A 12937-nucleotide genomic window follows, 5' to 3' on the forward strand; every position below is an offset into this window, starting at 1 on the left:
AGATAGGACTTTGAATTTAAGGTTTGAAGATTCCAATTACAATATCCAGAAAGGATTAATTCAGAATGTGTATTAATCTTCATTATATTTTAACAGGATCCATCAGCAAAGATCAGATCCCTCTGGAATCACATCTGTGTCCATGAAGAGTGACTGGTCTAAGGATAAACCTCCCGACTTCAAAGATGAACAGCAGTCTGCTGATCCAGGGTCAGAATTAACACAGATCTATTAATCATTATTCAGTTCTGTTCATTAGACTGTCATGATTTAGTCCAGAGTTTATCTGTCATTTAGTTTCCTCTGTTAAAACTAGGGATGGCTCGATCTGATACTTAGGATCGGTATCGGCCCGATATTGGTCAAAATTTCGGGATCGAACATCGAAAAAAAATAACTATAGCCCGTCCGATCCGATACCTAAGCCCAAATGCTCAACTTAACTTTGCGCGACATGCCGTAAACAGAGAGCATCTGCTGCAAGCGTGTGTAAACAGAATGTGGTGACAGTGAATTAGCCTAGTGCAGTGCCATAGAGAGAGAGAGTTGCGACACTCCCATAGACCTCTGTTGTAAAAAATGGCGGCGCTTTTAACCGCCTACTTCCGGGATTTGAAAATCGGATTAGTTCCAAACACTGTCATTTGGGCGTTCGACCTCATTGCTGCGCATTGAGTTGTTCCAGAGCTAAGTTGCTGAAATATCAACCTCTTTTGAATTGTCAACTGTCTATATTGTATCAGAGGCCCTTTGCGATGCTTATACTGGTCTTCATTTGTATATGCACAGCGTAATTATTTATATTTTATCTTGGTTGTTTCAACCAATTTTCTAGCATTGCGTGCTAGCTAATTAGCCAGCACGACTTCCCCTGCTGTGAAGGTTGTTCAGTAATGAATCGCTACCACCTTTATAGCAACTTTTATTTATTTAATTTTGGGATATACTAACTTTTAATTATGTGACGTGTTGGCTGTACTTAATTTGTTGTACTGTTCCTTTTCCATGTTCACTTGGCTAGTGTACAATATGCCCAGCGCTACTTGCTGATGCTTGATGAGATGCTGATAGATTGCTATCCCATGCCATGAGCTCGTGATCAGGGTATGTCAAGGCATTGTCCTGACTCGTGATTTGAGCGAGGGTTATTTAATTAGGAATGACGGGAATTTTAGGACTGGCGAGTTTGGCGTTGTGGTCCTGGGGGGGGGCCACTCATCAGAAGAAGTGAGCTAGCTTCTAGGCGAATTCTGAACGGACCGCCATGGCAGACCTCTTTGCGTTATCACGAAGGTAGGCTAATAGCTGAATCGGAATTTATAAGCAAAATCACGGGAATCAATAGCCTAATACAGCCTAGTTATGCTCAAATGAATATCATGAGACGTCTACCATCAGATGAATGATATGGAAAAGTTAAGTTAGAGCCTCTAAAGAACATGACAGCCAGCGCATGTTTTGGAACTAACTGGGTTTACATGAACCACGTGACAGGCATAGCGGCGACATCAAAGAGTGTTGCAACTCTCTCTCTCTATGGCACTGGCCTAGTGCTCTTATCATGTCAGCTGTGTGGAGTTAATTTGCACGCTAGGAAGAGAAAAGTAAAACAGCCGAATGCAACTTGTGCAACGCGAGTGTCTCAAGAGGTGGCAGCAGCACTGGACGCAAGTGTTTGTGACAGTTATTTAAAGTTAGCAGTCACTTAAAGCAGATGTCCTATTGAGAGTGAGGAGTTGTCGTCATGGTACAGAGCCCCTCCCCTCGGTATCGCAGTATCTCCATTGACTGTATATGGGTATCTCGCGGGATCCTCACCCTCTCCGCCATGTTGGCAGGATCCCAGCGGCAAAACATGATTGTTTACGTGTGTTGTTAACTCGGTAGCAGAGGAGGTTCTCGAAATTCCGCACTTTTTTACCATGCCTGGAACTCACTGCTGCGTTAAAAACTGCTCCAGTACCTCACACGATACATATGGAAAACATAGGAACAATGGAATACAGTTTTTTAGGTTACCGAAATGGACACAGCATCAGGGAGAGCAAGTCTCTGACCTGACGAGGAGACGCCGGATTGCTTGGTTGGCTGCAAGAAAGGACCTTACTTTCGATCTCACCCCCCAGTCGATGAGAGTGTGTTCTGTGCATTTTCACTCGGATATGTTCTCTAAAAAATGTCTTTATGCTGTTTGTTAAAGCTACGAAGTGTAGGTTACCTAGCTGTTAATGTTGTTGCAAACCCTGAAGTGTATCTGAAGTTTGCTGCCTGGCTAACTATCTAACAAACTATTGCCTCTTCGAAAATGCTCAATGGCCAACCATTAATGTTAACTAAAAAGTAGTTGAGATTCTGCTCATGACATTATGCTACCTTGTTGGTAGCATATGTCATAATACATAATAATACAGTTTTCCTGCGCTGTCTCCCTGCGCTACAGTGTGAGAGCAAGTTATTTGGAAGTTTCACGAGACTGACTGTATACTGTCCTGCCAAGTACGGCGAATAAATCAATGAAAACAGTGGTTCGGTCTCTGTTGGTCTTAATAAACACAACGCACGAACACGACCGCACCTACGTTTCTTTCGCCTTAACTTTCTCCATTGCTTTACTTTCTTACTTATTCGTAGATCTGTCCCGCCGAAATAATAAACGCGCAAAATTTAAAGAGCTCTGTAATGTTTCGTCGCGCCTCTGTTAAGTTCTGAAGGCGTTGCCCCTGGCAACTGATAGCGTCTCCTACCATCATGGCCGACCGGCTCAGACTCCGCCCAAATCAACCCAAATCGGCACGTGACTCCTCACTCTCGATAGGCGCGTTCGACTTCATGCAGATCTGTGCAGATCTGACTTGACGTGATGCATGCTGGGTTGTCATGCTCATAGACCTCGAATATGATTGGTTAAAATTAACTTGTTCTACCCAGCATGCATCACGTCAAGTCAGATCTGCACAGATCTGCATGAAGTCGAACGCGCCTAATAGCAGGGGTGCCCATTACGTCGATCACGATCGACTGGTGCAGGTAGATCGCGTGCCATTGGAAAAAATAAAATGTTTTAGATGTTAGTCTGGCTTAACAATTATCTGTCTGCTGTCTCCAAAACAAACAGCAAGACAACGTTCATCTTTATTTATTTTTACTTTATATTTGCAACATACCCTCAGTTCAGCGGCTCACATCCACTGCCACGCGCAACTTCAACCACAACTCAGGACTACCGTCTTTCTTAAAGAGACAGCGCTATTTTTCTAAAGGTGCAGTGCACCAGTTTTTCTTGATAAAAATAAAAACAACGATGGATAGAGCTTTTAACACTGTAGCAACAATTAATATGACTTAGGATAGGTAGATCACTTTGACTTGGTCATTGTAAAAGCAGCTCGCAAGCCAAAGAAGTGTGGGCACCCCTGTCCTATAGTCTTCAATGGGACATTGGAACTGAGTCCATTCTATATCTAGTTTGATATGGGTGTTTTACATACAGTTCAACCCCAGAGGTTACATGTAAAAGAAGAAACATTCAAGTTTGCAGTTTGCACTGATTTGAAGTTTAAATAAAGAGCTTATGGCATGAGGCACATTGTGGTCTATTTTATTTCTTCCCTTAGGGGAGCAGAATATTTGTTGCACAGTTCAGTTTGACCATGGTGTTTTTAGATGTCCATATTAAGCAAAGTACATCTATACAAACTATATGTATTATAAACAACAGAGGAGAAAAGAAGGTATCGGATTGATATCGGTATCGGCAGATACTCCAAGTTGCAGTATCGGTATCGGTATCGGACATGAAAAAGTTGTATCGAGCCATCCCTAGTTAAAACACCACACTCAGTAATCAGAGCAGTGTTTGTTGTTCTCATCTTGAGTTTGTGTCATCAATAAAATGATGATCATCACCAAAGTGTGTTTGTTAAAGAAGTTAGTTTGAATCAAAGATGTTTCTCCACAGACTTCAGCAGCAGATCTCAGTGGTTTCCAGTGATCATCACCACAAAGACCTGGACTCCATATTCATGGTGAGTAAATGTTCAATCACAGCTACTACTGCTAACCTCAACAACCACAAACTAGCATTCTGGTTGGAGAAGTCTTCATGTTGAATGCTGTCAACAAGCAGCCTTTCAGATCAACATGATTGGGTTCTGATCATTTAACTTGGATTATTATTCTGTTCCAGCTGCTGGAGGAGAACATCATCAGTTTTATGAAGAATGAGCTGAAGAAGATCCAGAAGGTTCTGAGTCCAGATTACCCAGAATGCTTAGAGAGTCAGAGGGAGGATGAGGAGATGTTGGAGGGTGAGGATGAAGAGCAGAGGAGGAGCAGCAGAGATTTATTTGTGAAGATCACAGTGAACTTCCTGAGGAGAATGAAGCAGGAGGAGCTGGCTGACTGTCTGCAGAGCAGTAAGAGGATTTAACAGCTTTAACTTGATGGAAAGAGGAAATGGAGGAAACATGGGAGAAGTTTATATTTCTAGACTCTGATGTTAATATGATGAAAACATCTGAATCACATCTATGAATTCTTCTGGACTGAAAACATTCACATGTGAATGTTATTAAAATGAATGAGTTCACTGATTCATTACATATCTTGTTCATTCAGGAACTCTTGTTCCAGAGTGTGGACGTAAAGTTAAATCTACTCTGAAGGAGAAGTTCCAGTGTGTGTTTGAGGGGATTGCTAAAGCAGGAAACTCAACCCTTCTGAATGAGATCTACACAGAGCTCTACATCACAGAGGGAGGGACTGCAGAGGTCAATGATGAACATGAGGTCAGACAGATTGAAACAGCATCCAGGAAACCACACAGACCAGAAACAAGCATCAGACAAGAAGACCTCTTTAAAGCCTCACCTGGAAGACATGGACCAATCAGAAGACTGATGACAAAGGGAGTGGCTGGCATTGGGAAAACAGTCTTAACACAGAAGTTCACTCTGGACTGGGCTGAAGACAAAGCCAACCAGGACATCCTCTTCATATTTCCATTGACTTTCAGAGAGCTGAATGTGTTGAAAGAGAGAAAGTTCAGCTTGGTGGAACTTGTTCATCACTTCTTTACTGAAACCAAAGAAGCAGGAATCTGCAGCTTTGAAGAGTTCCAGGTTGTGTTCATCTTTGACGGTCTGGATGAGTGTCGACTTCCTCTGGACTTCCACAACACTGAGATCCTGACTGATGTTACAGAGTCCACCTCAGTGGATGTGCTGCTGACAAACCTCATCAGGGGGAAACTGCTTCCCTCTGCTCGCCTCTGGATAACCACACGACCTGCAGCAGCCAATCAGATCCCTCCTGAGTGTGTTGACATGGTGACAGAGGTCAGAGGGTTCACTGACCCCCAGAAGGAGGAGTACTTCAGGAAGAGATTCAGAGATGAGGAGCAGGCCAGCAGGATCATCTCCCACATCAAGACATCACGAAGCCTCCACATCATGTGTCACATCCCAGTCTTCTGCTGGATCACTGCTACAGTTCTGGAGGATGTGTTGAAAACCAGAGAGGGAGGAGAGCTGCCCAAGACCCTGACTGAGATGTACATCCACTTCCTGGTGGTTCAGACCAAAGTGAAGAAGGTCAAGTATGATGGAGGAGCTGAGACAGATCCACACTGGAGTCCAGAGACCAAGAAGATGATTGAGTCTCTGGGAAAACTGGCTTTTGATCAGCTGCTGAAAGGAAACCTGATCTTCTATGAATCAGACCTGACAGAGTGTGGCATCAATATCAGAGCAGCCTCAGTGTACTCAGGAGTGTTCACACAGATCTTTAAAGAGGAGAGAGGACTGTACCAGGACAAGGTGTTCTGCTTCGTCCATCTGAGCGTTCAGGAGTTTCTGGCTGCTCTTCATGTCCATCTGACCTTCATCAACTCTGATGTCAACCTGATGGAAGAACAACAAACTACATCTCTGAAGTCTAAAGTCTTTAGAAACAGACCTGAACTAACACGTCTCCATCAGAGTGCTGTGGACAAGGCCTTACAGAGTCCAAATGGACACCTGGACTTGTTCCTCCGCTTCCTCCTGGGTCTTTCACTGCAGACCAATCAGACTCTCCTACGAGGCCTGCTGACACAGACAGGAAGTAGCTCACAGACCAATCAGAAAACAGTCCAGTACATCAAGGAGAAGTTCAGTGAGAATCTGTCTGCAGAGAGAAGCATCAATCTGTTCCACTGTCTGAATGAACTGAATGATGGTTCTCTAGTGGAGGAGATCCAACAGTCCCTGAGATCAGGAAGTCTCTCCACAGATAAACTGTCTTCTGCTCAGTGGTCAGCTCTGGTCTTCATCTTACTGTCATCAGAAGAAGATCTGGACGTGTTTGACCTGAAGAAATACTCTGCTTCAGAGGAGGCTCTTCTGAGGCTGCTGCCAGTGGTCAAAGCCTCCAACAAAGCTCTGTAGGTGGATTTAGGAACTGTTTGAAATATGATTCATTTAGTAAATGACAAATAAAACATTTTATGTTGATTCTTCTTCAGGCTGAGCAGTTGTAACCTCTCAGAGAGAAGCTGTGAAGCTCTGTCCTCAGTTTTCAGCTCCCAGTCCTCCAGTCTGAGAGAGCTGGACCTGAGTGACAACAACCTGCAGGATTCAGGAGTGAAGCTGCTGTCTGCTGGACTGGAGAGTCCTCACTGTAAACTGGAAACTCTCAGGTCAGGATACAGCTGGTTGTTGATCATTTAAATCCTGATTTAGGTTCATGCTGGTGCAGAAGTTCAACATCTGGAGGATTTTCCTTCTTCTTCTTGAGTTTCTGATATTTTTCTATCTCCAGTCTGTCAGGTTGTCTGATCACAGAGGAAGGCTGTTCTTCTCTGGCCTCAGCTCTGAGCTCCAACCCCTCCCATCTGAGAGAGCTGGATCTGAGCTACAACCATCCAGGAGACAAGGGAGTGAAGCTGCTGTCTGCTGGACTGGAGGATCCACTCTGGAGACTGGACACTCTCAGGTATGGACAGACAACAGGAGCTCACACAGTGTAGGTTTGTTGGTAACACTTTATAATAATGTCACACTATGAAGCATTAGTAAAGCATTAGTAAACACTTAATTTTCTCATTTATAAAGCATTAGTCCTACATGAGAAGATCATTAGTAAGCAGTTCATAAAAGCACCTGTAAATGCTTCATTCATCATTATAAGCATCTGAATAACATGTTTAATAATTGCATTTTCATTCTTCATAAATGATTAGTTTGTCATTTATAAATTCAAAATTAATGTTTTTACAAACTAGTTATTAAGGAGTTTTCACTGGTCCATAAGACATTTTACAAAGTGTAAGTAAAGGAATAATAAACTATTTAAATGTACATTCATGTATCTTATTATTGACACATGTATTAATAGTTACTAAGTGTGTTAATAGATGGTTTGTAAACATGTAATCTTGCTGTAATTTATGGTTAATTAAGGTAGTTCTTAACCATTTATTGATTGTTAGTAAACTTAATGTGAAGTGAGGACTATTTATGTCTTATAAAGCATTTATAAAGGCTCAGTTAAAAGGAAATAAAGACAAATACAACTCAGTGATACAGAACATCCATATATTTATTTCAACTTCACATTTAACATTTAACATTACATTGTTACTAACTTGCAACTTGATCCAAGTTGCTTTGGACTACTACCACATCCCACATAGCATCCAGGGCATGATCACCAGTTACCTAAGAGACATCAAGCTACGGTTCCAGTCCGCCAAGTTTACAACAAAGTGGCAGCCAGTTGAGAAGGGGATAGTGACAGGATGCACAATCTCCCCCATCTTGTTCGTCATGGGAATGAACCTGATCATATCTGTAGCGAGTACTAAGTCAAGAGGGCCAAAGACCGCAGCAGGATGTCAACATCCCCAAGAGGTCAATCACATGGAGTGAAGTGTGGCGGTTGGAACCCTTCCGTATATCCTTTCTACTCCGAGCAGTGTATGACACCCTACCAACCCCAGTCAATTTGCACAGGTGGGGGATGAGGGAGGACCCACTGTGCAGGTTGTGTGGAGGGAAAGGAACAATGGCGCACATTCTGTCAGGATGTAAGGTCGCATTGACACAGAGGAGATACAGGTGGCGCCATGATAAGGTGTTAGCAGTGCTCGCAGACATCCTGGAGCAAGAAAGGAGGAAAAAACAACCCGCCAAAGTAAGACCACTGCTGAGTACCATCGCCTTTGTGAAAGAGGGCCAAAGACCCGTCGTCCACAGCCAAGCCAGGCAGAATCTCCTGCAGTCAGCCCAGGGATGGGAAATGGAGGTTGACCTCAGAAGGAAACTCCACTTCCCTGAGGCAGTACTGTGCACAACTCTAAGGCCCGACATCATCATGTGGTCGCCAGAGGGAAAGAAGATCATCCTGGTGGAGTTGACAGTGCCGTGGGAGGAGGGCTGTGAGGAAGCTGCAGAGAGAAAAAAAAAACAAATACCAGCAACTCGTCCAAGACTGTCAGGACAAGGGGTGGACAACATGGCTGATGACGGTGGAAGTTGGATGTCGAGGGTTCCCAGCTCAATCTGCGTGGAATCTAATGACGAAGGTTGGACTGAGAGGCCACTTGAGGAAAACAGCAGTTCGTAGGCTGGGTGAAGCGTCAGAAAGAGCCTCCTGTTGGCTCTGGCATAAGAGAGAGGACACAAGCTGGAAGCCTGGAAGAGAGGGGCAGTGACCTGGCCAGTCACTGCTGACCCGCCAACCGGAGGGTGTTGTGGTTAAGGGTCGAAACACCCAGAGAAGGTTGGGGACCACCTGATGACCTCTCTTTCAGGCCAAGGCTTCATCCATTAGAAATGGATGTATGGTAGCATCACAGATGTATTATACAACTGCTATTCAAGCAATAGTTTAACAATTTAAAGTCAAATCTTAAATTTCGAAAAACATCAATATTAAAGTGAACACATCTGGGCTGTAACAAGGAATCAGTGATGAAGTGAAGACTTTCAAATTATACTCTGCACTGACCAGAAGTCCTGTTAGTCCAGCTCTTCATCTCATGTTGGACGTCACTGCAGCCTGTCTGGATCAGCTGGAGGAAAACTATACACAGACAAATAGACATGTCAAATAATGTTATATAACATACTGAATATAACTCTTAGCACTGTTCAACAGCTCATCATTTATTTAAGGAAAAAGGCTGAACACCACAGTCATCAGATTATGTTCTCAGTCTGACAGTGTTTGTTCTTGTTTAGTTCCAGGCTTATTTCTGACAATCACAGTCAAATGAATGTACAAGTAAACTATATTGACTTGTGTAAGACACCACTGACATACATTTAGCATTTCTACATTTCATTATCTTTCAGACAGTGAAACATCAGAGACAGTCTATACTGATGAGTTTCAGTCTGTTTCTGTGTCTCACTGATAAACTGATGAACTCTGCTTCATGTTGAACAGCAGTTAGGACTCATGTTGGATAGAAAATCATTCTGACTGTGTTTCTTCCTCCAGGATGGACCATGGTGGAGAGCAGAGGTTAAAACCTGATGTCAGGAAGTGTAAGTTTGACTAATGATGATAAAACATCAAAGTGTCAGTTTGTCTTTAAATCCAAAGCTGATAGTTGTGGTATTTATTCATTCAAACATCACTGACAAGAGAATCCTGACTAAAAGTATCATCATTAAACTTTCTATTAATGAACAACAGATCAGTGAGGAAAGAAAGAAGAAATCCATCAGATGTGTCAGATGATAAACTGCAGCTGTGTTGTGTCTTTTTCTCTCCATCAGATTTCTGTCAACTTGAAGTGGACACAAACTCGGTCAACACAAACCTCAAACTGTCTGACAACAACAGGAAGGTGACATATGTGAAAGAGAAGCAGCCATATCCTGATCATCCAGACAGATATGACTTCTGGCCTCAGCTGCTGTGTAGAAATGTTCTGACTGGTCGCTGTTACTGGGAGGTTGAGTGGAGAGGAAAGGTTGATATATCAGTGAGTTACAGAGGAATCAGAAGGAAAGGAGGCATGAATAACAGCAGGTTAGGAGAGAATGATCAGTCCTGGAGTCTGTTCTGCTCTGATGTTGCTGGTTACTTTGTCCGTCACAATCACAGAGCAAAATCCATCTCCTCCTCCTCTGTCTCTAACAGAGTATCAGTGTATGTGGACTGTCCTGCTGGAACTCTGTCCTTCTACAGAGTCTCCTCTGACAAACTGATCCACCTCTACACCTTCAACACCACATTCACTGAACCTCTCTATCCTGGATTTGGGTTTAGTGTCTGGATGTATGACTCCTCAGTGTCTCTGTGTTCTCTGTAGGAAGGAGAGTCTTTGAAGTGACAGCAGCTTCAACTCTGAGCTTTAAATGTTGATGGTGGATGATGTTTCTTTTTGGTTTACAGTTGAATCACTGATTGTGATTTGATGTCAGAATATGTTTGGTCTTAGAAGTAGTGAAATGATCTCCTAACCACTGAACTCCTGGAAGAACTGGACTGACTTTGATGATCACTTCTATCTGGATAATCCTGGACACATGAAGATCAAACTGAGAGGTCTCATGTCTGAAACTGGTTATTGTGAATTCAGCTCTACACGTATCCTGAAGTACAAACAGTATTACTCTATATTATCCATTTGCTGAAGTAGAAGTTTTCCTATTAAAATATTATTCTACTCTGTGATGTAAATTTATCAACAAGTGGATGGAAGAGGATTTATTTAGGAGGTGGTTGGCGCCTGCTGAGAATAAGAACGAGGCAATGTGCAAATTGTGCACAAAGACTTTTTGGTTAGGGACCATGGGGCTCAAAGCCGTCGAGTCTCATATGAAAGGAGGAAAGTACCAGCGGTACACGGCAGCAGCTAGCCATAGCCGGGGCCAGGCTAATCCCTGCATTGTTTGCAGCACGACCTAACGTTACAAGTTCAGACGCCACCTCTCAGTCGACTATGAAAAGCTTCATTTCACCACCAGAGACCCAAAAGGTTCTCCATACTGTGGTGAGTCACAATTCATTTCAATCTAACGAGGACATAAGTCACGTCTTTGCTGCCATGTTCCCTGATTCTCAGCTTGCAGAGTCATTCACCTGTGGTGAAAATCAAACGGCATATATCACCAAATATGGCATGGCTTCATTCATCAAGAAGGAGCTATCGGGCAGCGTTAGTGAGAAGCTGTTATCATGTTTGATGAAAGCATGAATAAAACCACAAAGAGCAAACAAATAGACCTTCATTTGTGGTTCTGGACTACTGATGATGAGACGGGCTCACACCATGTCATCTCCTGCTACTATAGGTCAGAGTTCATGGGTCAGTCCAGAGCTGAGGACATGTTGTTCTATTCAGGTGACAGTCTATGGTCACTATGACAACCTGACAGGTAACAACACATTAGCTCAGAGTTTAAGGAGTGGAACTGTTGGCAGTTGGAGTTGATTTTGTCTTAATATGACCATTTGTGATTTTATGGGATGTTTTTCAGACGGTTGGCCACATCTAGCGTCTGCTGTCTCTTGTTGCCATAGGGTGCAATTTCCCCATTGCGGGACTAATAAAGGTTTTCATTCATTCAACAGTAAATGTTCACGTAAGGACTAATGAGCTGTAAATAGAGATGCAGAATCAATCTATGTTGTAAATACAGATTAGATGTTGTATTTTAGCACAGAATACATGATTTTACCAGTTAGTAAACCTATAGAAAAGAATTAGTTACCATTAAATTTATAGGACACACACAGAGAGAATGATTAGTATCTAGTGTGTGTGTGTGTGTGGGTGTGTGTGTGTGTGTAAGCAAGAAATCATTACAATAACAAATAATATTGAAAGAAGAGATTATCACAATTTAGTTGTCAGGGACTTGGATGGATGTTTTTGATCACTCTGCTCTATAAGCACAACCATTATTATTATTAGTAGTAGTACTAGTAGTAGCAGTGGTAGTAGTAGTAGTAGTAGAAGTAACAGTAGTAGTATCACCATTACACTAATGGAACATTCATTCGTCTCATCTTCTGTAACTGCTTATTCCTGTTAAGGGTCATTGGGTGTTGGATATTAAAGAGTTATGTGAGGTCAAAAACAGAAAGAAGTCTTCTTCTTCTATCATACCAGATACAGGGTTGTTTTCCACTCCGCTGTAGCCTTGCTCACAAGACAGGATGCACCACACTCTAATGTTTCACCTTGAAGAAATCAGTTAGAGCCGGTCTACGCTACACATGGAAAACTGCTGATATACGAAAGGCCGTGCTCCTCATATTGTCTTCAGGAGGAGTCTAGTTAGAACAAAAACTCTGTGTATGCTTTGTTCTGGGCTTCTCCTTTTCTACCCATAAGATGGTTAAGTTGAAGTCTCAGTGCTGACTCTGTACCTATTCTCTGCATGCTGAATAAACGGTCAATTGGAGAGAAGTTGTCGAGTGGTCTATTCATAGTCAGACTAACCTTTCCAATAGGTAGAAAGAACCTGGGCGGTTTACCTGGAAAGGAATAGTTACACTGGAGGAACGTCTCTTACAGCCAGCGGCCGCAACTAAATAAAAAGGTAAGCAGAAAACCTTTTAAACAAATTTCTGCATGTCTTACGAGACATTTCATGACTGTGAGAGCATGATCCAACAGTAGTGTTGTTTGTAGGAATTAAACGCAGAGAATTCGTACGGATTAGAAGAGTTAAGAATAAAGAAAAGAGAAGTGTTTTGAATAAAGAGGCCCGACTGGCACGATTTTAAGGCTGGAGGGGTCTGATCAGCCCCCCAAAACAACCCCAGTCTAAGAGTGTGGGTTTAAATGGTCCCCTCACTTGGTCAAGTGTAAAAGCCGCCAGCTCCGAACTCCTAGTAAAGAGGTGGATTTAAAGGTCCCTCATCTAAATACTTAGGCCCACATTGCCTAAGTGTCTGGATGTAAAAGCTCCCCTCTGTAGTAAAGAGTTGGGTT

The 12937-nt window shown here is 42.8% G+C and overlaps 2 protein-coding genes across 3 annotated transcripts in view; both read left to right on the top strand.

Annotated features, from left to right (window-relative positions):
• Nucleotides 1–210, top strand: part of LOC311498943 (uncharacterized protein) — a 34956-nt gene extending 34746 nt beyond the window's left edge. For both annotated transcript variants that reach the window (XR_014699433.1, XM_084559742.1), the window contains exon 5: nt 97–210. Coding sequence is in view for 1 of the 2 variants with exons in the window: in XM_084559742.1 (XP_084415868.1) it covers nt 97–146 (50 nt within the window). In the remaining variant the exon portion in view is untranslated. The remainder of the gene's footprint in view (nt 1–96) is intronic.
• Nucleotides 1–12629, top strand: part of LOC311498919 (uncharacterized protein) — a 227553-nt gene extending 214924 nt beyond the window's left edge. The window contains exons 15-18 of the mRNA XM_084559703.1: nt 6503–6676; nt 6799–6972; nt 9484–9530; nt 9765–12629. Of these exons, the coding sequence (XP_084415829.1) occupies nt 6503–6676; nt 6799–6972; nt 9484–9530; nt 9765–10303 (934 nt within the window). The 3' untranslated portion in view covers nt 10304–12629. The remainder of the gene's footprint in view (nt 1–6502; nt 6677–6798; nt 6973–9483; nt 9531–9764) is intronic.
• The last annotated feature ends 308 nt before the right edge of the window (nt 12630–12937 follow it).

This window comes from Chelon labrosus (assembly GCF_963514085.1).
Source record: "Chelon labrosus genome assembly, chromosome: 14".
Lineage (NCBI taxonomy): Eukaryota > Metazoa > Chordata > Actinopteri > Mugiliformes > Mugilidae > Chelon > Chelon labrosus.